Genomic DNA, 24,909 nt, shown 5'->3' with positions numbered 1-24,909 from the left:
CGTCTGCTCTTTGCTCTCACCCACTCACAACTTGGTCCATAAGCCTCGATGGGCCAGGCCAGTAGAGGCCAAGGAGAGGTCGCCCACCTGTCCTCAGATAGCTTATAGTCCAGATACACCTAATTGCCAGGGTGGGGAGTGGCGTTGTCAGCCTGGTGACCCCAGGATTAAGAAACGTAGGGCCCCGTCCTGGAGATAGAGGCACTGGCATTGAGAGTGTCACCGTTCCTTCTCTCTCATGGAGTAGATTAGGATTTAGCATAAAATGATCCAAATGAGCCGCTGGTTTGAGGTAGACGCGCCCTATATTGGCAGCTCCTCTCTGGCTGGCCAGATCTGCAGAGGCACCCATAGACCCCACAAGAGGCCGCCCAAATAAAGGGTCTAGGCCTCGAGAGAGGAGGGCGAGCTAGAAGCCACAGGGGGCAAGAGTCTAGCCCCATCTGCGCCAGGTACGCCAGGTTTCCTTAGGTCTGCCCGCCCTGAGGCGCCTCGCCACACCCTGGCTCTCCCCCACCTTCGTTCCTTTCCGCCCTGTCGGACGGCTGCGCCGTGCATCGGTGTCTCGCGAGGTGGAGGAAGGGACTGGCATCTAGGTTTAAAAGACCAGGAACAAACGTCCCCTGACAATTTCGTGTCATTTTCTGGGTTCAAAAGACGGGTAGAGTGGGGAAGACAGACGTAGCGGGGCAGCGAGAGACGGTCCGATCCGGGGGCCCCTCAGAAGCACGGCGAGGCGGTTCTCTCTTGCCCGGGTGCGGGTTGGGGTGGGCGGGCGCACGCCCCCCAGCCCCGCAGCGCCGCGAGCCCCGCATGACATCAGAGGCTGGGGAGCGCGCAGAGCGCAGGCGCCGGCGGAGGAGGGAGGCGGGAGGGGGCCGACTGGCGCGGCTCTGGAGAGCGCTCCTCCGCCCAGCGCGCCGTCCCTGCGCCCGGCTCTGCCCGCGCCTCTCTTGCAGCGCCGCGCCTCGGGCGTAAAGAGCGCGCCCCTCGCACCGCAGTCAGCGCCGCCCGCAGCAGCCCAGCCCCAGCTTTCCTGCGTCTCCTCCTCCCTCTCCTCCTCCTCCGCCGCCGCCGGACACGCAGCCGCAGGCCGGGGCCGGGACGCAGCTGGGGAGTCAGGGACACGCGCAGCCAGCCCTTCCCCCTCCGGCTCCCGCACCGCCGGCCGCCTCCCCTCGCCCTTCTCCTCTCCCCTCCCTGCTCCTTCGCTTCTTCCTCCTCCTCCTCTCCCGGCCCCGGCTGCCAGCATCATGTCCGCAGGGGGAGATTTTGGGAATCCACTGAGAAAATTCAAGTTGGTGTTCCTGGGGGAGCAGAGCGGTAAGTACGCGGCTTAATCTATTGGCTTGTCGCCGAGTCGACCCCCGCCTCTCAGTCGCCCACCCCATTGGGACCCCCGGCCCCGGCTCGCAAAGGCCCCTCCTTGCCAGGGTGGAGGAGAGGGACGGGGACGGGGATGGGGAGCTCGGGGCCGGCTCGGGCGGGGTCGGACTAGGGAGGGGCCAAGGAAAGAGACGGAAAGAGGCGTTGGCGCCAGGGGTGGAGGTGAGGGTGGATTTTAGGTGGGGGGCCCGGGGTGCGGGTGCAGGTGCGGCGCGGCAGGGGACCCGGAGGGCGGCGGCTCGCTCCACGGCGCGGGCCGGAGCGTGAAGGACCCGGGCTCGCTGGCTAGCTCACACTGCGGCACCGGCTGCGGGCGACCGCGCAGGTGACTGGGTGCTGGCGGGGGTGGGAAGAGCGACGGGCATCCCCCTTGGAGACCGAAGCGAAGCCGGGGTCTGGCCGAGCCCCACTCCGCTGCACTTGGGGTTCCCTGCGGACCCTGCTGGGCACCATGCGAAGGAGCACGTCCAGGCCCTGGGACAAACAGCCACGGGGGGAAAAATGACCGACACCTGTCTCTGCTCGAAAAAGCGAATGCAGGCCATGGGCAACCGGGCGCCTATCTCCCCTGGCTCACGTCCGACTCGGCACAGAAGGTTCTAGACCCGCTGCCCTTCGCAGGTGCTTGTTAGCTTCCTTGATGCCCAGGGGTCTGGGCAATGACAGTGAGGGCTCCCCCAACTCGAGGCGATTTGGGGAATGAAATCCAGGGGCACCTCACACCTAGCTCTGGGCAGAGAAAGGCCCAGGCGACACGCCCTGCCTTGCTTCCCAGCACTCCTCCTGAGAGCAACCGTGGATTCTTCCTACCCCCACCTCCCAGCTCACCGCCCTTCTTGGGGGAGGGGAGGTCACCGTGGCAGCCGGCCAGAGCTGGGGGAGGGGGAGACTGCTTCTCCACTGCCCGGCTTCCTCCCTAAAAAACATCTCTGGTTCTGAGGCGGGAAGCCCAGATTGAAGGTCCGGGACCCCTCTGCCACCTGTAGGAAGGAGTGGCTTTCCGAGCATCCCTCCAGAGGCCTCCAGTGGGGCTGCGGGAGACAAGCTGAATCCTGGTCAGCTCTGCTGTGGGAGGATGCTGTCCTTAGGGGGTCAAGACCCCAGCTCTGGCTCTGCAGACCAGTCCTGTTCATCTGGGTTGGTACCTCTCTGACAAGGGAGGCCAAAAGAAAGGCAACGGTGGGAGGACTGGGTGGGCCAGGAACAGTGCTACTGTGCTGTATGTACAGGAGGGTTATGGAGGTCATGTGGCTGGCTCCTGTCTGCTCGTGCTCATTGCCTGAGATGGATGGTTCAGAGAAGGGCGTTAGAACGTAGTGTCCAGGCCCAGTATGGAGATGGGTTTGGGGGCCGGGCTGGGCATTTCAGACAAGATCCACTCAGCCAGCTAGCCTTTGCCCTGGATTCTGATTTTCTGTTTCTAATAGATCTCAGTTTCATGGAGCTGACCGTTCCCTGTGTGTGTAAGGGATTTTGGTGGTATTCACATCCCAGTGCTAGTCTAACCGGGCCTGCAGCGCTGGGAGATAACCTGCAGAGATCAGGCAGCCTGGGAGTTGAATTCTTAGCTGTGTTATCTTTAGAAAAATTTGAGGCCTCTCTTTAACTCACTTTCTGTCTCTGAAAAATGGTCGCTTGAAGACAATTCTCTTGTTCATGTTTCCTTAGTGCCTCTCAAAGGGCCTGGACCCTGGTAGGTTCTCAAAAAACATTTGTTTATTCTAAGTCTGCACAAGCTTCAGAAGGGACTAGGATTTTGAGGAAGAAAGTGTCTCTGGTGAGTCTGAGGGAACATCTGCGTTCCCTCAGAATCCCTGATGAACTGAGGCCCCTGGTGAGCCCTACCCTGGTGAAGGACTTTGCTCCCAAAATGACAGAAATGAGAGCTGAAGCCTAAGCAATGAACCCACCACCTCTCCCACAAGTTCACATGGGAAATCTGAGCCCCAGGGAACGGGAAGGCCTTGCCCAGAGTTCCAGAATCCCACTGTGAGTTGTTCCTACTTCTACGCTGGAGCCCCACCTCTTGTTCCCAGTCCGGTGTTTTCACTAGTGTGTCATTGTGGAGTAAAGTAAGATGACCTTGAATTGGGGAAGCCAACAACTGGGGAGCCTCCCTGAGAGGAAGTGAGGGTTGCTGCTGTCTGGCCAGGCTTAGAGCTGGGGCTTATGACTGGTAGAAATGCTGAGTAGTTGGTCAGGAGCAGGGTTGTGGTCCCTTGGAACATGGTCATTAGAGAATCACTGCCATCCATTAGATGGGCTGCTGGCCACCCTGGTGCCTTCTGAAGCAGGCCCTGAAAAGCCTGATTCCACTTTGTTGTGTCATTAGTGGGTTGTTTTACAGAGCTTTTGAGGTAGGTGGGGCACATGTGCATCTCTGTGTAGGTAGGGATGGGGAGTCGCCTCCACAGCCGCTCCTTCTACCTTGCCTGCACAGTTTGGCAGCTGTTGGCCATTTGTGCCAGCATCCTCTGCAGTGGAGAGAGCCTCCTAAGGGCTGGCCTTCACCCTGACCATGACTCTCCCTTTTTATATGACCTCGGAGGTCCTTTACCTTCTGTATATGGGGGACATGGGCCAGCTGAGCTCAGCGGAGTCTTCTAGAGCAGCATGGGCTTGCTGATAGGATCCAAGTCCCCTGGAGAGGGGCCAGGGGAAGGAGCTGGAGGGATGTGGCTTTATCTTACTTCTTGTATCTATCATAATGGTGGCATCTCTCTAGGCTGGCGGGCAAGGACAGTGGATTCCCAAGAGGAATGGCGTGCATGGACCAGGGTATGGAGCACACCCTGGGCTGGATAATCTCAAGTGGACATCAGGTCTTTGAAGATACCAGGGAACTGGTTTGAACGGGAGGCCCTTGAAAAGCCACTCTGGAGGAAATACCTCAAGTCAGTGAAAGAGCTCCCTCCGGGCAGCAGAGGTACTGCTGTCTCTCTGGCCCATGGAATATAGGCTGCTCGACAGTGTCAGCCTGGCACAGGCTGGGATTGTGGGGATGGTGCTGTGGACCCAGGGTGAGAGATTTCCTTGTGGCAGGGAGACTAGCAGTCCCATTGGTGCCAGATGGCTCTCTGGGCCTAGTGGATATGCTCTTGTGCTGATGGCAGTGGTAGGTGACATGGGGGGGTGACATATACCAGTCCTGACTGGGGCATTTGATGGTGTCCAGAGAAGACAAATAGGAGCAGGTGTCTGAGGAAGGAGAGTGGGCCTGTGGGATCCAGGTCTTCCTCCGAAGCTCTAATGGCATTTTGTCGGCTTTCAGGCTTTACCCGGCATATCTCAGTGTGTGTGGTGGGAAGGGAGGGTCAGGAATGTGTCTGCTGTGGACTATCTTCTGACCTCCCCTTCCCTGAGACTCTTCCAGGGAAAGCAGGAAGATTGGATGGAGATACAAAAGCTCTGACTGCTTTGCTTTCCTAGCTGAAGCCAGCAGGCCAGTTTCTCCCTCCGACCAGCCACCCACCTGCCTGCCCTGCCCCTGGCATTGTGCTGCTGGAGGTGCTGTCTATTTAGAGCATAATGTGAATAGCATTCCTTGGAGCTGTGCAATGAGGCGACCCTGCAGGCAGCGTCTTTTAGATGTTCAGTTGTTTAGCCATTTGTTCATTTATCTTTCCCTCCCCACTCCTTCTCCCTTCTTCCCTCCATTATCTGTTTATTTATTTATTCTTTGAGAGTATCCCTGCCCTCCTGGAACTTACAGTCCACTGGGAGCACAGACATTTGTGGGTATAATTACAGTAAAGGTCTATGAGAGCTAAGATGAGAGTCAAACAGCTGCTATTGGGACCTAGAGCAGGGCGCCTGCCCCGCCTTGGGGGCCTGGTGTCAGAGGCAGCTTCAGAGCAGGGGATGCTTCTATAGGCAGTAGGCTACTACTACTTTGTCCTTGGGCTGTGTGTAGAAAGTAGGTCTTGGAAAGAGCCTACCCTATGCAGAGGGCCTTGCCTGTTCTTCTGCCCTGTTCTATATAAAGTGTATGGATGCTTTGGGAGGCCGAGGTGGGCAGATCACTTGAGTTTGGGAGTTTGAGACCAGCCTGACCAACACGGAGAAATCCCATCTCTACTAAAAATACAAAATTAGCCGGGCATGTGGCACACACCTGTAATCCTAGCTACTGAGGAGGCTGAGGCAGGAGAATTGCTTGAACCTGGGAGGCCGAGGCCCCTCCTAGGAAGCTTCCTCCTCCCCACCAACTTCCAGACTCACTTGCTCTGAGGACCTCAGCTCCACTTTTGCTGCCGTGGCCTACCAGCCCACCTGGCCACACACCGTGGCACAGCTTTGTTTTTCTCTGAACATTTCTTAAATACGGTCATATGCTTCCCTATGACCTGTCTTCTGTTGTCTCTTAGCTAAGGATTTTTAAACGTTAACTTTTTCAGGTACAAAAACGCTAATTGAATTTTAAGCATCTTCTGAGGACTATGTCTTAGTCATCATTTCACCTCTCCCCACCTGCAGGTGGTTTGTGCTTATTAAATATCTTGATTTGAAAATGATGAGATTATCCTCACTGTGTGAGATTTGCTGATGGCCCATCAGTAGATTAAAAGTGAAGGAAGTTGAGGTGGCTTTGAAATAGGATTCTTATTTCAAATTCCTGATACCTGCTGCTTTTTCAAGGCAGATTTTTTTTTTTTTTTACCAGAAGGATTGGATCATTTAATCTTTTTTTTTTTCTTTCTTTCTTTTTCTTGAGATGGAGTCATGCTCTGTTACCCAGACTGGAGTACAATGATACAATCTCAGCTCACTGCAACTTCCACCTCCTGGGTTCAAGCGATTCTTGTGCCTCAGCCTCCTGAGTAACTGGGACTACAGGCCCATGCCAACACACCCGGATAATTTGTGTACTTTTAGTAGAGACGGGGTTTCACCATGTTGGCCAGGCTGGTCTCAAACTTCTGACCTCAAGTGACCTGCCCACCTCAGCCACCCAGAATGCTGGGATTACAGGTGTGAGCCACCACACCTAGCTAGATCATTTAACCTTGGGCATGCCCAACTCACAGTTCATCTCAAAAAACCTATAGTTCTTGGGGGCACTTCCTCATTCCTAGTCTCTGAAGAAATACATGAGAACAGCCAGGCCACCAGAGGTGGGAAGGGACACACCAGACCTCAGCCTGTCAGAGCTCACTTTGAGATCTGGAGGAAATCACCCTGTTGTTTTGAGCCTAAGCTTCCTGCTCTTGCTTTCTCTCTTCCCAGTTTTTCTCCTTTCCTCAGTGGCTGGCATAAGAACAGGCCCCTTCGTGGATGTTGGGGTAAAACCTAAAAAGCAAGGGTAAAAACCTTTGCTTTTTTATTTGTTTAAAGAAATGTGTGTGAGTGAAAGAGTCAGACAGACATCAGGAGGAGAATTAATCTGTAGTTGGTATAAGAGGAAGTTGGCACCTTTAATTCTGATGATACATAGCCAGAGAACTTACCAGCACAGAAAAAAAGAAACTTGAATATGTTCTGGCTGTATAGATGTGATAGTAATTACTGTCTTTTGCATGATCTGATTATCATTATCATTTTCAGCCCCCAGATTATAATGAATCACATTAAATTATAACAAAATAAGGGTGGGTGCAGTGGCTCACATCTGTAATTCCAGCACTTTGGGAGACTGAGGCGGGTGGATCACTTGAGGTCAGGAGTTTAAGACCGGCCTGGCCAACATGGTGAAATCCTGTCTCTACTAAAAAATACAAAAATTAGCCAAGCATGGTAGCGCCTTCCTATAATCCCAGCTGCATGGGAAGCTGAGGCAGGAGGATTGCTTGAACCCAGGAGGTGGAGGTTTCAGTGAGCCGAGATGGCACCACTGCACTCTACCCTGGGCAACAGAGCGAAACTCTGTCACTAAATGAATAAATAAATAAAACCTTATTGTCCTTTTGTTCCTTATTCCATCCCTAAAATCAGTCTATGAATATTTATCCTTATAGGTGTTGCCCCAACGTTGCAGACAGGCTCGGGACAGGCCCGAGGATGGTACCATTTGTGTCCCATTCAGACTGCAGATTTTCCCTGTCCTCCCCACCCATGTCTTCCATTGTTGCTGAATGAATCAACCATTGAATGTGTAGGGCTGTCTGATTTCAGTGTGAATAGTTTTGGTAAATTATTGGGCAGAACCATTGGGGAAGGTGAGAGGGGTTAGGTAGAACAGCAGAATTCATAAGCATTCGGGATGGACTACCAGGAAAGCTGCTGGGCATTTTCTCTGCGTCTGCCATCCTTTTTCCGTTTCTCACCACAGGGAAGAGAAGCCGGGGGAGCTCTGGTGGAGGTTGCCAGGGAGAAGTACCAGACACGCCCTGAGATGGACAGCTTTTGTTAGGGCGGAAAGACAGGCTGCCAGGAAATGGGGCTCCAAGCAGGGCCTGGGGACTCAAAGCCCCTGGGAACTTGGAATGGCAGGCCAGTCTTTGTTTCCTAGAAGAAGGGAAGGAAAAGATGAAGACTCACAACTCCTAAGAACTCCTAGGAGGTTCCTTACCATGTCCTGGGGCTTGAGATTTCAAAATTGTTTTCATTATTTTCATAACTTTTGCCGTAAACAACGTAAGGTCTTTAAAAAATATATATATTGACTGATATGCATAATTTAGCATTTTAATAAAGTGATGTATTTTTAGTAGAAAAACTTATTTATTCTGATCTCTTGGTAGCAAGGACAGAGGGAGCCCAGGTGACCAGACCACATGCTCTGGGCCAGTCATCACCTGTTCCAAAGGGCTGATATACCTAAGGGACAGGCCTGAGTCCTGAGGAGGCAGATGATATCTCATCCCTGAGGGCAGAAGAGAGCTTTCAAAGCAAAGGTTACTTCCAGGAAATGCATAAAAACAATGGCAGCCTGTGTCCTTCGTCACATGAGTTCACACACATGACATTTATTGAACAGCCACTGTGCCCGAGGCTCCACGAGAGGCACTTTGTGTCTTCCCAGCCACCCTGTGATGGATGTGGGATCATCTCTGTTTTGTGGGTCAGGAGGCAGAGGGTCAGAGAGAACTGGCCCTGCCCACGGACTCACTATGAGTGTGGCAGAACTAGAATGCAGACACAGGTCACTGTGAGAAACACGGTGGACTGTTGGACCTCTTGCCTCAAAGGCAGGCTCTGGCCCAGGACTGGAGGGGAGGGGACAGAAGAACCCTGAGGTCTTTGGACAGGAGGTCTGCTGTGCATGACTCAGGGGAAATGTTTGTGCCAAGCTCTTTGCTGAAGAGGAACCTCCTCCGGGGCCCTGAGCAGGAGGAGGGAAGCGGGGTCTCCGTGTGGGAGCTGGCCTTGCACAGCAGGCACTCTCTTCTTTCATGGAATGAACTGCTTGTTTGGGGTGGTTTGAAGGGATTTGATAGAGCCTATTGGGGGCAGCTAAATCCCTCCCACTGCCCTCAGCCCACTGCCATGGTTCTAGCTGAGAACTAATTACTAACAAGGGAAGAACCAGGTAAACTAAATGGCTGGTTCCCACCTACTCTGGGGTAACCCTTTCCTGGCCACATCCTCCCTTCAGGCCCGGAGATTCCAGGGCCCTGGAGACCCTGATTCTATCCCCCGTCTGCCACTGGCTGGCTGTGTGTTGGATAAGCCCCAGCCTTGGCTTTCTCAGTGTATCTTCTCAAGGCTTCTGGGCTGTGTCACCCCTTGGGCCAGTGGAGCTCTAACTCTGGTTCTGCAATTCCGTGCCCTGAGTATGAGGCCAAGCCAGTGACACTCCCAGCCTGGAGACAAGCCTGCTGCTGGTGAGAGGGGCTGCAGGAGTGAGAGGTGTGGGATCAGGGGTGCTGCCAACCGTTGTCCCCAGAACTGCCCTGGGTCCCACATTCAGGATCCTTTGCAGCCTACCACTCCTACCACCTCCTCTCCTGGGAGGCATTCCCAGCCCACCTACACCTGGGTGCAGTCAGACCTGGGGGCACAACGTGGGGGAGGGGCATGCTGGCTCCCCTCTCCTGATGATGTGCTTGGCTCAGGTTGCCAAGCAACAGGGATAGGGCTGCCCTGCACTTAGCTTCCAGGAGGTATTTTTTCCACACAGAGGGACCATGATGAGGATGACAGGACAAGTGATAGCTCCCAGGTGCTCCTAGCCCAGGGGCACTCTTTTCCACAGCCTGGTGATAGGCTGGGAGGGCAGGGAAAGGCCAGAGCCAAGGAGGGTATATGGTGTCCCTCGCAGACTAAGCAGGGCTTAGAGACCCGGTCCCAGCTTCCGCCCCCACCCCATCACCATGTTGGTCCTCCTGCGTCCTGGGTTTCCACCTTAGCCCACCCCCTGCTAAATGGACAGTGTTGGTATGCACTGGCACCAACGGTGCTCATTTTCCTCACCCGTGCAGGAGGGCGATCATTACCAGGAAGATCAAGTGCATCAATACATGGCACGTGATTAAAACTCACATGATAAAAGCTCAAGTGATAGGTAATTTTGTTAATAGTAACAGCAGTCTCCATCCCCTCCCTCCTTGCAGATGTTGAGGGAAATAGAAGCGGAGTGCAAGGTTTTGAGAATCATTGATCATTTCTGTATGGTGAGCTGTAGGGTCTACATCCTCGTGAAATGACAGGAAGGGCTGCTCGTCCTGTTTTATAAAGAAAGCGAATGTCTGCGAGGTGAAGGCCTTTACACAGATGGCAGGACCCTTTGACTCCCTGGCCATTGTTTTACCCTGCTCCCCATCCATGCTCAGAGACAGGTTGGCCAAAAGTGGGACAGACTCACCCTGCCCACTCCTCTGGGGCCACCAAAGCTGCTCCAGGGAATAGCACCTCATCTTTACAACTCTGTTACTTCCCCTAAGGAGTTCAGCCAGGGTGGACTGTAAGGGCAGAGGCTTTGTGGCATTGGGGTTATATGCCTTCAGGCATGAGAGGTGGGCAGAGCAGTATTTGGCCCACAATAAACGGGCAACAAATCTCAGCCAGTATTAAGATGAATATTACTTATACAGGCAAGACTATGAACGTGATATGCTTGGAGGAGTCAGGGAAGGCTTCCTGGAGGAGGTTTTGCGCAGTGAGCGGGAACTCACCAGCAGACAAGGGGAGGCATAGAGGGCAGAGGGCCCGACTGTGCCAAGGCAGTGAAAGGCCTGGGGCTTCTGGGGAATCAGGTGTGGTTCAGGGTGGTGGGATTCTGGTGCAGGTGGAGAAATAGTGGTGGGAGAAGGGGTTGAGCCTGGAGGAGTCAGTAGGATCAAGCCCTGCAGGGCTTCCCTGCATGCAGTGGGGATCCCTTGAGGGGTTTTGACCCAGAGGGAGATGCCAATGGATTAGAAGGTGAAGGCAGAATGTGGTCTGACTGGAGGCAGGAGATCCAGGTGGCTGAACTAGGTCAGAACAGAAACATTCTGAGGATGGAATTTATAGAGAGGGCTTGTAAGCTTAAGCTTCCATCCAGTTCTGAAGCTCAGCTCCACTGGAGATGTTTATTTTCTTGATTCTTTCCCTTAGTGTGAGGCCTCAGAAACAATGAATGATTGTAGGGGAGGGACTGTTGTCTCTCTCTGCAAGACCACACTGTACCCAGATGGACCAAAGCTGGCCCCTTTAAGCTCCCCTGTCCATCCTATCACCACAGTGCCCTGGGTTCCCTAACTGCTTTGGCCTTCCATGGGTGTTCTGCAGGACTGCTGGCAGCCCTTCTGGACTTCTCCCCCTCTGCTCCCTGCTTAGGTTGGATGCAGCATGTGACCAGAAACTGGCCATTGGGTGTGTGAGCTCCCCTGTACTCTGGTCATTGGGTGTGAGTCCCCCATCCTCTGGTCATTGGGTGTGTGAGTCCCCCCATCCTCTGATCATTAGGTATATGAGCCCCTCCTGCCCCTGTTATGGTCCCTCCCTGTCTCACTGGACTTCTCTTCCAGTGGACACTTGATCACTTCCTTTGCTTTCTTGGATGTTTTCCCCTATGCCTGTCTGCTGGGTTCCATCACCCCACAAGCTCCAGAGTCTCCAAGGACTTTAGAGAGAGCAGCACTGTATAAGGGAGTGCCCCTTTCCATGCCTTGGAGAACAGAAACCCATCTTTTTTTTTTTTTTTTTTTTTTTTTTTTTTTTTTTTTTTTTTTTTTTTTTTTTTTTTTTTTTTTTTTTTTTTTGAGGCGGAGTTTCGCTCTTGTTACCCAGGCTGGAGTGCAATGGCGCGATCTTGGCTCACCGCAACCTCCGCCTCCTGGGTTCAGGCAATTCTCCTGCCTCAGCCTCCTGAGTAGCTGGGACTACAGGCACGCGCCACCATGCCCAGCTAATTTTTTGTATTTTTAGTAGAGACGGGGTTTCACCATGTTGACCAGGATGGTCTTGATCTCTTGACCTTGTGATCCACCCGCCTCGGCCTCCCAAAGTGCTGGGATTACAGGCTTGAGCCACCGCGCCCGGCCAGAAACCCATCTTAAGCTGGCTGCACAAAAAGCTACGGCTGAAAGCCAGGGAGCCAGAGTGGAGGCAGGGACTGCCATTTTGAACCCACCCCAAACCCAGAGAGGACAGCCTGTTCAGGTCAATCGGTGCAGCCCCCTGCTCACGGGTCAGCTCATGATCTACTCTGAGGCCTGAAACCCCACCCTCCAAAGGCCTGATGACCTTTGTTCCCTGCCCTTCCTGTTCTGCACAGGGAGTGCCCATTGGAGGTTATTGAGCACCACCTGGGTATTCCTTTGCCAGGGTAGCTGGTATGTGGAATAATCCTAATTTTGTAGCACCAATGATTACAGCATTTCTTAGTCACTGCCCATGGCCTCTTTGAGCAGTGCTAGGCTGTCTGTGAGTTCAGGATGAGTAAGGAGAGCTGTCCCCTCATCTTGGTACTCAGCAGAGGTGGCTCTTCTGCCCGGAGCAACTGGCCCAGAGAAAAACTGGTCTGGAAAGCTGGGCCACAAACAACTCAGCCCAGCTTTGACCTGTTCCAGCCTCCTTTGGTCCCTTCGTTTCCCCCAACCCTGGGGCAGGCAGGAAGAGGACCATCTGCCAGGACTGGAGAGCGGCAACTGTGGCCTGTGCACCAGAGACAAGTCCCTAGGGACAAGGAAAACCTTTCTCTCTGGGAGTGGCTGTGCTAATTCTGAGAAAGGAAGAGAAAATGTTCTCTTCTGACCCTGTCTGTGAGTGGGGGGAATAAACACTGCACAGACTAAATAGCAAGTGAGGCACTTAGAACACGATTCTTGTTTCTTTCCCTTGTCCAGTGAAGGGGGAGGGCTAGAAGGCAAACAGGGGAAGCAAGGGGCATTGGGGAAAAGAGATGCACAGAAGTGCTGAGACCGAAGGGACAGGCTCACAGACACTGCTTCCTACCAGACACAGACTGGGGCTTGCTGGCCATGCACAGGGCCCTTGGGAGCCAGGGTGGGTCAAGCTCCAGGTGGGATGCTTTCCATCCCAGGGTTCTGACCAAATCGAATTAAAGGCTGGAGGTTCCCATTGGAGCCACCGATGAGTATGAGGGCACAGGACGATGTGACCAATTCTGTGTTTGTGTGGAAGACAAGATGAGGAGCTTTAGCCCAGCAATGCAGGAGGAATGAGAAGAGAGAAGGGCTCTTACCTTGCCTTGGAGGTTGAGGGAGGATTTTCCAGCACACTGCCTCTGTGCTGCCAGCACTGGCTTTGAGGAGCAGGCTGAGCTTTGTCTCTTCCTCCCCAAGGCTGTCGGGCTCTTCCCCACTGTGACTCTGCAGTTCCCAGACTGTCTCTGGGCTGCTGTGCTCAGGTGTTGGCACTAGGTGATCTTTGGTTCTGCACTTCTCTGAACAGAGAAAACCTCCAAAGCGTTTCTTTTTGGGGAGAAACCACTCCCAAATTATTTAAAGGATATTAACAAATCCTACTTCTAGCACCAGGATCTGGAAATTCTCCCCTGATTCTGATTCCTTAAGTTTCCCCTTCCTCCCCTATGTTCAGCCCAAACACTGCAGGCTGCTGTCCAGATTAGAAGTGAGCTAGGGACCTGAAAAGGTACCTAGCTAGCCAGCTGACCCTGGCTGTCACCCATCTTTGTCAGAAGAGGACAGCACTCAAGATGCTGAGCCAGAAGAACTCAGCTCCTCTCCTGCCTCCATCATGTAGCAAGAAGAACACTCTCAGCTGAAGCTGTAGTCTGGGCAGCTGTGTCTGCTTGTCTTTCCACCTTTGCCTGGGGGAGGACTGGGTGTCATGTGGGAGAACTGGATAGAGCAGCCTGGAAATGCCCAGTGAAGTGCACAGGCAGGAGTCAGCCTCTGCCAGGGTCAGCTAGGAGAGCTTTAGTCTTAGGCAGAGACCGGTGACGTTTTGTTCTAGATGATCAGCCCAGTTCACCACAGTAGGAGAGAGGTGGAGTAGCGTAAAGGCTGCGTCTTTTGGGAACCTGACTGTGAGATGGTATGGTAGATACAACCTAAGGTGACCCCAGGTGAGTCACCCCCTTGCATAGGCTCCTCCCCTGAGTGCAGATGGAACTCGTGTCTTGCTGGTAGCCTATAGAGTGTGGCAAAGGTGATGGGTGGGATTCCTTCAATCAGGTTATGTTATGTGGCAAAGGTTCAAAGGTGACAGGATAGTCCCTCCAAGTATTATATTTCTTTGTGAGACTCCTCTTGCTGGCCTTGAAGAAGTAAGCTGCTTTGCTGGTAGAGGGCCTGTGAGGGGATCATGTGGCAAGGGATGTGGGTGGCCTTCAGGACCTAAGAGCCCCTGAGGGGGGAATCCTACAACCACAAAGAACCAAACTCTGTCAATAAGCACACAAGCTTGGAAAATGACTCCCTACTCCAGAAAGAAATGTAGCCCAGCTGACAACTTGATTACATCCTTGTGACATGCTGAGCAGAGGATCCAGTTAAGTCATGTCCAGACTCCTGACCCATGGAAACTGTGATATAATAAATGTATGAAAATATTGTTTTAAGCCACTAAATTGCTGGTATTGGCTAAAAGCAACAAATAACTAATACATATGAGATGAAGATTTTAGAGGAAGGTGACACTTGAGATGGCCTCATTTTACAGATAAGGAATAGGAGTTTCCAGAAAGAGCTGAGACCTGTCCCAGGCTAAGGGGCCAGCCTGGTCCAGCCCGTGAAGCACTCACTGGGGCCAGGCCCTGCTTCTTGATCTGCTGTTGTTCTTTCTTCCTGTTCTGTTGTTGTGTTCTGAGTAAACCCTCCTGCTTTCTAGGCCTCAGATTTTTCCTCTATGACATGCAGGGCTAGACCAGACATTCTCTAAGCCCTTCTTGCCATGATGCTCTGTGATCCTTCTAGAAGCTGGGCCTCCAGACTTTAGTGTGGTTTATTTTCTGCTGCTCCTTGGCATTTCCCATGTTGTGTGTTTCCATTTGGGCTTCATGACACGGGAACACGTTGGTAAGCCTTCTGGGCTCAGATTAGTGACAAGAGCAGGAATAAAAAGGGCAATTTCTGAGGTCAAGCCCTTGGCTGTGCACTGAAAGAGCTAGCATCTGGCCATGACCCTAGTGCTGTGTGATCCTGGGCAAGTGGCCCCTCTTCTGTGGCTTCGCATTTCCTCTGACAAGAGATCAGCTCTAGTCTTCTCTAGGGCTTATCTCTGGTGCTGCTTTTGAGAAGGGCTCCTTAGGGACCAAGTGCTGGTAGCATGGCTACCATCTCCTTGCTTTGGAGTCCAGGCATCCAAGTCAGGGAGGCATATGTGGACATTGACATACTTCCACTTGATCTATCCACCAGCCTGGCCCTCTGGTGACCCTGATCCCTGACCAGCAGTCTCAGTCCATAAGGACTAGAGACAAAGTGGGCCTCCTGGACTGCTGGGTGGTCCTGTGCCTACTCCCAGGCCCAGGGTCCTTGGAATCTGAAGTGCATTTTCCACCCTAGAGTCAATGGTCTTCATCTCTAAACTTCACTGGAAAGGCCATCCCTACTCTTGAATCAATTCTGAGCAGGTGACATTGAGTCCTTCTGGGGGCAAGAGGAGGGTTCTTTCTGTTGACTGAATGAGGTCTAGAAGTTCACTCTGCCCCTTGTGCTCCCCTCACTACCTGGCTCTGCAGGGGCAGGGGCTGGGACTGGGCCTGTGTCCCCCTCCTCCTTGGCAAAGCAGAAGGGTTGAGCAGCAGTGGGCGGATGTATGAGGGTGTATGCAAGGACAGGAAGACAAGCTGGGGCTGCAGAAGTGCAGGGACAGCTCCCTATGTTCATGGAGACCACAGAGCCCTCTGGATTAGCAGGTCAGCACTGTGGCTGCCAGGCCCAAGGGTTCCTGTGAGAAGAGGGTGGGCATCTGGGATGATGTCTTGCCTACATCAGCCTCCAGTCTGGAGGCTGCCTGAGCAAGCTTGGTCTCATGGCCAGGCCACAGCTGTGTCATCATGGGTGGGGGTTAGGGGCCCATTATCCTTGTAACAGGCCCTCTAACTGGATCTCAGCTGACAACCTGGAAAACACAAGCTTCGCTCTCCATACTCTGTGTACCCATTCTCACTGCCTCAGCCTTCTTTTCCTGTTCCTGAGGCTTTTAACATCAGCACTACCAGCAGTTAAACCTTGGGTATTAAAGGATGAGCATGTACATTACTTTGCCAAAGTCCATGCTGGTTGGATGGGTCAAGACTTCCTATCAGTTAAATAAGCTACCAAATTGCATAAATACCAGCTTTGTCAAAAGATCAGATGGTGGTGGGAATTTAACTTGTTCCTTCTCTAGAACATACACATACTCACTGTGAATTAATTCGTCACAGCACCCATGCAACTGCTCAAATGCACAGGCAGGATTGGCCTGTGTAGGGTCTGGCCAGATTGGGTTGAGCCTCAAACCAATTGAGATAGACTCTATTCTACCCGCTCCAGTCTAGCTCTCCAGGGAAGCTATGGCAGAGAGTAACTGTGTGTACTAAGGATGTAGACTCCTGTTCTCTGAACTGTAAGAGGAGGGTGGCTAGTGCTCAAAGCTAGCTGGTACTGGTGCTGCTCTTAGGTCCTGGAGGAGAGATCCTGCTCCTTTTTGAAGCTGCCAAGTACATGTGAGAAGGCTCAGTGAAGCAGAGAGGATTCAGAACATGAGTGGGCTGACTATGGCTGGGAGGAGGTGTGCAGTCTTCATAAGCTGTTTGGTCATATCTCAGGTGTTTTTCAAGTAACCCTTAAGGTATTTGCCCTTGACTGTCAGTCCTCATAGTTAAGACACCAGGGGATCTAAAGAGTTCCTACCTACACCAGGGCTTCTGGTACCTGCTGAGTTGAGCACGTGTATATATTGTGTACTTGCATGCATTTCTGTGCTTGTGTACACATGGTGGTTACACATGGGCCCTGGCCACTGAATTGATTGATCCAGGCTTTCTTTATCTCCTGGCCTGTGATTAGGAGGGCGTATAGCAGTTCTCCAATGCCCAGCTAAGTCCTGGTCCTTCGTGAAGCCTGAGTTCATGCCAGGTACAGTTATATTTCCAGTTCCTTAGGAAAATTTCATGCTGATCAAAATGTTTAGTCAGAGGCATTTTCTGAATGTGCCAGGAATCTAAGAGACATGGATGTGTGCATGTGATTAAAATAATTATCATTTTTTTCTTTAACTTTTTATTTTGACACACTTTACGGCTTATAGAAAAGTTGCAAGCATTATACAAAGACTTTAACATAGGCCTTTCACCTGGATTCCCTGAATTTTAACTCGTTACTGCTTTCATGGAATTCATAATAATTCTATGAAATGGGCATTTTTGCCCTTATTGGATGTATGAAGAAAGATGAGCCTCAGAGAGAATAGGAACTAACCCAAGATCACACAAGAAATGAGCGTCAGAGCCAGGATTAAAACCTAGGTCTGTCGGACTTTAAAGTGCAAATGCTGACCACATGTGATGTGAGTGTGAATGTGCAGGTACCCTGCTCCTTCTGCTCTTTCTTGTATTATTGATCTGCTAGCAGTGAATTATCTCAACATATGTCTTTATTTCACCTTCATTTTTGAAATATTTTTGCTAGATACAGAATTCTATGTTGACACTATTTTTCTTTTAGTATTTCAAAGGTGGCACTTCATTTTCTCCTGGTTTGTATAACTTCTGACAGGGTAACAGATACTTCTTTTCTTTTTTTTGAGACAAAGTCTCGCACTGTCGCCAGGCTGGAGTGCAGTGGCGTGATCTCAGCTCACTGCAACTTCCGCCTCCCAGGTTCAAGGAATTCTCCTGCCTCAGCCTCCTGAGGAGCTGGGACTATAAGCGTGTACCACCATGCCCAGCTAATTTTTGTATTTTTAGTAGAGATGGGGTTTCACCATGTTGGCCAGCATGGTCTCAACTGCTTGACCTCATGATCCACCCGCCTCAGCCTCCCAAAGTACTGGGGTTACAGGCATGAGCCACTGCGCCCAACCGTAACAGATATTTCTCTGTGTTTTCTTACATCTGTGATCTAATATATTGTTGCCAATTTTGTTTAAATAGTCAATTATCTTTTAAAGGGACTCAAATAATAAGAGAAAGATCTTCCATACCCAGGTAGTGACCATTTCCTGTGTTCATCATTCCATTGTGTAAATCTACTTTTCCATCTAGTATCATTCCACTTCTTCCTGAAGGACTTTCTTTAACATTTCCTGTTGTGAGGGTCTGCTGGTGATGAATTCTGTCAGCTTTTGTATGTTTGAAAAAGTCTGTCTTACCTTTGTTTTTGAAAGATGTCATCCCTGGACATAGAACTCTAAGTTAACAGTTTTTTTCTTTCATTACTTTATAGATATTGTACCATTGTCTTCTTGCTTGCATTGTTTCTGAGGAGAAATCTACTGTCCTTTTTATGTTTTTCTGTACATAATGTGTCTTTTTCTCTCTGACTACTTTTATGATTTTCTCTTTATCATTGACTATGCACTTTGACTATGATATGCTTTACTATAGTTTCCTTTATGTTTCCTTTGCTTGGGAGTTCACCGAACTTTTTGAATCTGTGGATGTACAGTTTTCTTCAATTTTGGGGGATTTTTAGTCATGTCTTCAAATATGTTTTCTGTCACTACCTCTCCCTTTATCCATTGAAATCCCCAATTACGTGGATGTTAGACCACTTGACATTGTCATAGTGCTTACTGCTGTTCTGATCATTTATTTTCATTCTTTTTTCACCATGTTTCACTTTGGTTTTTATCACTGTCTTCAGGTTCATTGATCTTTTTTTCTGCAACATCTAATCTGTCTAATCATGTCAGCCAGTATAGTTGTTACCTCTGGAAGTTTGATTGGTGTCTTTGAAAATCTATTTCTTACCCCATGTAACTCTTAAATATATGGAGCACCATTATAATAACTATTTCCTAATATCCTTTATCTACTAATTCTGACATCTCTGTCAGTTTGGGGTTGGTTTCTGTTGATTTTTTTTTCTCCTCTTTGTGAGCCTGTTTTCTTGCTTTTTTATATGCCTGATAATTTCTTATTGGATATCAGACATTGTGATTTTTGCCATGTTATGTGTGGATAGTATTTCTATTCCCATAAATATTCTTAAGATTTGCTAGCTGTGGCCAGAGCAGGGCTCTGTGTATGGCTAATTATTTACCCACTGTGAGGCCCAGCGTGCTGAGGACTCTCCCCAGCATCCTGTGAATGATGAGGCATTCCACTCTGGCTGCTGGGAATGAACACTGTCTCCAGCCTGGTGTGGATACCAAGCACTGTTTCCCCTAGTCCATTTGGGCAGTCTTTCCTCTGTCTCAGATAGTTTCCTCATAAACATTTGCTGATCAATGCTCAGCTGAAGGCTTGAGGGAAACCCTTTGCAGGTCTCTGCAATTCCTGTCTGCATTTCCCTCCTCTCTGGTATTCCATCTTCTGAACTCTAGCTGCTGTGTTTTCTCCTAGCCTCAGCCCTATCCTCTCAACCTAGGGCATCCACTGGGTTCCACCTAGGCCACTGCTCCCTGTGTTGTGGTCTGAAATTTTCTGAAGGCAGTAATCTGTATGGCTCCCCTCTTTTATTTCATGTATCTCAGGGATCATCATTGCCTAGTATCTAGTGGCTTCAAAACTGTTGTTTCATATATCTTGTTTGTCTTTTGTTTGTTTCAGGTTAGATGCTAAATCAGGTCCCTGTTACTCCATCTTGACTAGAGCTACAGTCATGGGACCTTTGTGTTTTTGTGTCTTCATTTACTAGGGAACATTAGTCTGGGCAGGCAGTGTTGCACAGTCTGATTATCAACCTTGATTTTCATCTGGAATGTTCATCCAGTTGATTATATAAATGTGTAGACTTGCCCTTTAAGTGGCAACAAAATTTCTACACTCCAGACTCTTTTTGAGAACTTTCTGCTGCCCAGCTCTTATAAAAAGCTCAATATTGACAGTTGGTATAGTTTTATCCCCTGAACACTGTGAATCTTACCGTTGGTCGTGCTTCCTTTTTCCCCCTTTGACTGCCAGGGAGCTTAGACAGTTTCTTCGTCTAACTTCAATAAATAGGGAAGATTTTTCAGGATTTTTTTTTTGGTAAGCAAATTTTTGGACCAGTTTTCTCTTTTTAGCTTACATTACTTTTGCCTTATATTTTATCTCTCTCAGAATTTGTAGTTGTGAATAAGAGAGAGAAACTCTCTCCATGTAGGTGCTTTGAGCAAACAGTGAATGTATTAGAGGAATGATTGGGAAGTTCATAGAGTCCTTGAGAGGGTCAGAGGTCTGGGCTTGGAGCAGCAACCCGAGTCATACAGAACAGGTCCATGGGGAGACCAAGGCTCCTGTGCTGTCTTCTGGCAGGTGCCAATGCTGAAACGCACCTCATGTCTGCCCCTGAATTTGCAATCCAGAGGGAATGCCCTGTCTCACCAGATTCACGTCAGTTGAATCTGGTAGAGCCTTATGTGAACATCTGTTGGGAGAAGTCTCGGTTATGTGCCTGCAAAATAGCTTAAAAGGCGGCTCCTATACTGGGAGAATGGTTTTGGACCTGTCCAAACACAGTAGGGATATTCAGAGGGATTGGGAGCCTATTCATTGTTATTGATTTACAGCTACTTTATTCTGATACTATTTTAAATAATGATAGTTTCAAATCTTATTTTCATGAGTCATAAATAAGTACAAGTACTCCTTGTGCGCAGTAGTCTTGCGCCAGATGGTACTGCCTCTCCCTCCACACCAGTGCTCTTCTGCCTGATTTTGAAGTTGGGGGTGACTTTCGGCTCCAACATTTCTTAGGGTAAGGGAATGGGATGCATCCTGTGGGCAATGTACCCCAAGTTATTAGTTCTCACAGCAGGCTTGGCTGTGGCAAGCAGGGAAATGGATTATCCCTAGTGCCCTGAGAGTCTGCTTCAGGCTGGGGGACAAGAGGAAATCTCAAGTCAGGAATGGACTCTCAGTTTAGAAGCCCCAGGGCAGGGATGGTTTGCAGTGTCCTGAGAGCTCACGAGGCTCTGCGGGAGGGAAGGGCTGAGGCCAAGACTGGTATGCAGGCTAGGCCTGGGGGCTTTGGAAAGTGAAGAAAGCTGGAAATTTCAAGTATATATTATTATTGACTAGAGTCACCATGCTGTAAAGTGGGTCTACAGAACTTACTCCTCTTATAACTGTAAGCTTGTACCCTTTAATCAGCATTTCCCCCATTTCCCCACCTCTGACCCGGGCAACCACCCTTCTACACTCTGTTAGTATGAGCTCTACCTTTTTAGTTTCCACATATAAGTGAGATCAGGCAGTATTTGTCTTTCTGTGTCTCGTCAAATAGATCTTAAGTATTCTTACCACACACATGAAGCTACGTGAGGTGCTGCGTAGCGGTGTTTTCGTTAACAACAGACCACCTATATGAAAATTGTTCCGTAAGATTATAATGGAGCTCAAAAATTCCTGTTGCCTAGTATTGCCTATGCTATACTTTATGTTGTTATTTTAGAGTGTACACCTTCTACTTCTTTTTTTTTTTTTTAAAGGTAACTGTAAAACAGCCTCAGGCAGGTCCTTCAGGAGGAATTCCAGAAAGCAGTATTGTTTTCTCAGGAAATGACAGCGCCGTGCATGCTGTTGCCCTGAAGATCTTCCAGGGGAGATGTGGAGGCGGAAGACAGCGATATTGGTGATCCTGACACCAAATAGGCCTAGGCTAATGTGTATGCTTGTGTCTTAGTTTTTAACAAAAAAGTGTAAAAAGTAAAAAAAAAAACAAAGCTAATAGAGAATAAGAATATAAAGAAAGAATTTTTATATAGCTATACAATGTATTTTAGGCTAAGTGTTATTACAAAAGTCAAAAAGTTAAAACAAATTAAAACATTTTAAAGTAAAAAAAGTTGTAGTAAGCTAAGTTTAACTTATTATTAAAGAAAGAAAAATCTTTTAAAATAAATTTAGCATAGGCTAAATATACAGTATTTTTAAAGTCTATCGTAGTGTAATGTCATAGGCCTTTGCATTTACTCACCACTCGCCCAGAGCAGCTCACCCAGAACAGCTTCCAGGCCCGCGAGCTCTGTTGATGTTTCATACCATACTTTTACTGTACCTTTGCTGTTTAGATAATGTTTGGATACACAAATACCACTGAGTTACTATCGCCTACAGTATTCACTATAATAATGTGTTGTGCAGGTTTGTGGCCTACAAGCAATAGGGTACCATTATAGCCTACGTGCATAGTAGGCTATAGCACCTAGGTTTGGGAAGCATACTTTATGATATTCATGCTGTGGCAGAACACCTAATGATGCATTTCTCAGAACTTATCCCTGTCATTAAGCAATGCATAGGTAGATGGATAGGTAGGTAGGTAGGTAAACAGATAACCCTTGAACAACATGAGTTTGAACTATGCACATTCACTTAAAGGTAGATATTTTTCTGTAAAATTCACTGGTGTGCCTGCCTGTCCTGCCTCCCTGTCCACCTCTTTCACCTCTCCTGCCTCTGCCATTCTTGAGACAGCAGGACCAACCCTTTCCTTTCCTCCTTCTCTTTAGCCTGTTCAGCATGAAGACAATGAAGATCATGATCTGCTTTCCCTTAATGAGAAGTAAATCTACTTTCTCTTCCCTATGATTTTAATAACACTTTCTTTTCTCTAGCTTATTCTAAGAATAGCGTATATAACACATATAACACACAAAATACCTGTTAATCAACTGTTTATGTTACCAGGAAGGGCTTGGTCAACAGTAGGTTATTATAATAGTTCAGTTTTGGGGGACTCAAAAGTCAGATGAGGATTTTTGACTATGCAGGGTATCAGTGCCCCAACTTCTGCCTTCTTCAAGGGTCAACTCTCTGTATATTAAAACATCACATTTTACACCTTGAATATATACATTTTTGGTTTGTTGATTATACCTCAGTCAGCCTTGGGGAGGAGGTAGAAAGAGAGGAAGCCAGAGAGGAAAAGAAGAAAGCCAAGGATGACAGCACCTTGTGCAGGGCAGGAGATGGGGGTGAGCCCTCCTCTGTGGTGGCCGGGGCTCTAGCCGGGTACCTGAGGATGGGGCCTCTCCCAGCCCAGCTGCGCTGGCAGCTTGTTTCTCTGGAGTTTGCCTCTTTGTGTTGAAGGTAGAGCCTCTGGGGAAAAAAGGCAGGAGGAGGGCCCGGGTATAGGAAGAAAAATGGAGACTACACCTTCCAGTCCTCAGCCATGTGGAATCCCAGCGGACCGTCATGTCCCCAGCAGCCACAGAGCTGCTGAAGGTGTTCAGGAGGATCTGGAGGACCAACCATCCTGGGAACACTCCTGTCTAGAATCTCAGGTTTCCTGATCACAAGGGACCTTTATTTTGCCTTTCCTTTTTCTGCCCTTGTCCATGCACTGTTTTGTGGGTGGGATCCTTTCGGATGCACTCGCCTTGTTCCTTCTTGCTGTGATGGGCATCCTTACTGAGCCCCCTGAGCTTGGATAGAGGAGATGGGGTAGGTTCAGGATAGTGAGACAGGGCATTCAATGGAGAAGGGAGAGGGTCAGGCATGGCTCCACCTCCTAGCTGGTGCAGGAGAAGGGCCTGGGCCAGACCAGCCTGCGCCACTGTCTGGCTGACTCCTCCCTCCCTCACCTTCTTTCCACTTCTCCCTTCCCTCTACCCATCCCTTTCCATCTTCCCTGGATCCCTGGGTGAGGCTCAGGCAGCTGAGCGTCCTCTAGCAGAGGGAATTAACACACTTTAATTAAAGTGTCCAATGAAGAGCTTTGCATATTTCTTAATTACCAACTGAGTCTTTTGGGGGATGATTTGAAATGGGGTTTTTCACGTGTTTCCTCATTTAGCCTACGGTGAGCCAGCCAGCCCCGCAGGGCTCTAGTGGGAGCTGCCAAAGATGTGATTCCAGTTTGAGGCTGCCTTTTGGAGCCCAGGGTGGCAGGGTGGGGTATGGAGGGGGAAGTCCAGCTCCCAAGCTTACCTGCCTTTGGAGAAAGATGGGACTGGATTTTCTGTTTATGAAAGCAGAGCCAAAGGAAACAAGGTTCAGATGGATATAGCTGATGTCTCTGTTTCACTTGTCACCACAGGGCCTGGGGACCATGCACCTCATAGTCAGGCCAGTAACAGTAGACTATGAACAGAGGTTACAGGGATGGTGGAGGCCTCCCCCGAGGGCCCTGTGCGGCAGGGATGCTGGACTGGGGTGGCCTGGCCTTCTTCCCAGCTGCAGGACAAGAGCCAAGTCCCTCTGCTGGTCCTTCCCAGCATTTATCCCAGCAATTCCCATTTCTCTTCTAGAAACCGAGCTGATGGGGTAGCTGAGTCAGCCGGGTCTCTGCTAGGATTGGGTTGCTGGCCTGCACAGTGAGGAAGCAGGTTTGACTTTTCAGCCCTGAGACTGCCTTCTGACAGCTGCAGGCATTCTCTAAAGTGGGCCTGGCTGATGGGGGCTGTGGGTTGGGGATGCAGAGGTTCTTTCCCTGGCAAAGGAACTGTTCTCCTAAAAACACAGGCATCTGAGAGGTGGGCACCCCAACAAGGTGGCCTAGAAATGGCAGTGAGTTATGCCACATCTGTCCTGCTTGCCCTCTCCTCCCAGAACTCCTGGGGCCGTTGGCCCTGAGCCCAGCTCTGCGGACCTCAGGAAGGTCAAGCAGGATCCCACTGTTTGGCCAGGAGCTCTGAGGAGCTGGTGTGGGTGGTAAGTGTGGATGCATAGCCAAGAGCAGATTGTGGGCCAAGGTTCTGGCTTGGCTCTTTGAGGGGCTAGTTGGTGGGTGGTGCACCTTCTGCCAGGTCCTGGCAAACCCTCCGCACAGTCTCCGGCTATCGTCTGTGCTCTGCCTCATGCTCCTCCCAGTTTCTGGCCCTTACAGCAGGCTCTCCACCCACACCCACACCTGCTGGGGAGGCGACAGGGAGGAGAGCTATCCTTGTCAGTGGAGGAGTCCAGGGACTCACCACCCACTTCAGCCTATGATGTGAGCACAAGACAAGACCAGACATCCTCATAGCCACTGACCCCAAAGCCCAGGGTGGATTTGGCGTTACGTGGCAACTGTGGAGAAATGTGGGCAAATGATTTTAAGCAGAGGAATCTCAACCTCATATGACTGTGGTTTCATCCAGTCCCTCTCCTGGAAATGT

General features: G+C 50.0%; 1 protein-coding gene across 2 annotated transcripts in view; it reads left to right on the top strand.

The window, feature by feature from the left end:
* The first annotated feature begins 843 nt into the window (after window positions 1–843).
* Window positions 844–24,909, top strand: part of RAB6B (RAB6B, member RAS oncogene family) — a 72,501-nt gene continuing 48,435 nt past the window's right edge. Inside the window, exon 1 of one of the 2 annotated variants that reach the window (XM_017505722.2) lies at window positions 844–1,323. In XM_017505722.2, the coding sequence (XP_017361211.1) occupies window positions 1,254–1,323 (70 nt within the window). In that variant the 5' untranslated portion in view covers window positions 844–1,253. Of the gene's footprint in view, window positions 1,324–1,503; window positions 1,549–24,909 lie in introns of those variants that run through there. The other variant, XM_037730356.1, reaches the window with a different exon arrangement.

The sequence above is a fragment of the Cebus imitator genome, unplaced genomic scaffold, assembly GCF_001604975.1.
Source record: "Cebus imitator isolate Cc_AM_T3 unplaced genomic scaffold, Cebus_imitator-1.0 Scaffold340, whole genome shotgun sequence".
In the NCBI taxonomy this organism is placed as follows: Eukaryota; Metazoa; Chordata; class Mammalia; order Primates; family Cebidae; genus Cebus; species Cebus imitator.
This window is presented reverse-complemented; position numbering and strand designations above follow the sequence as displayed.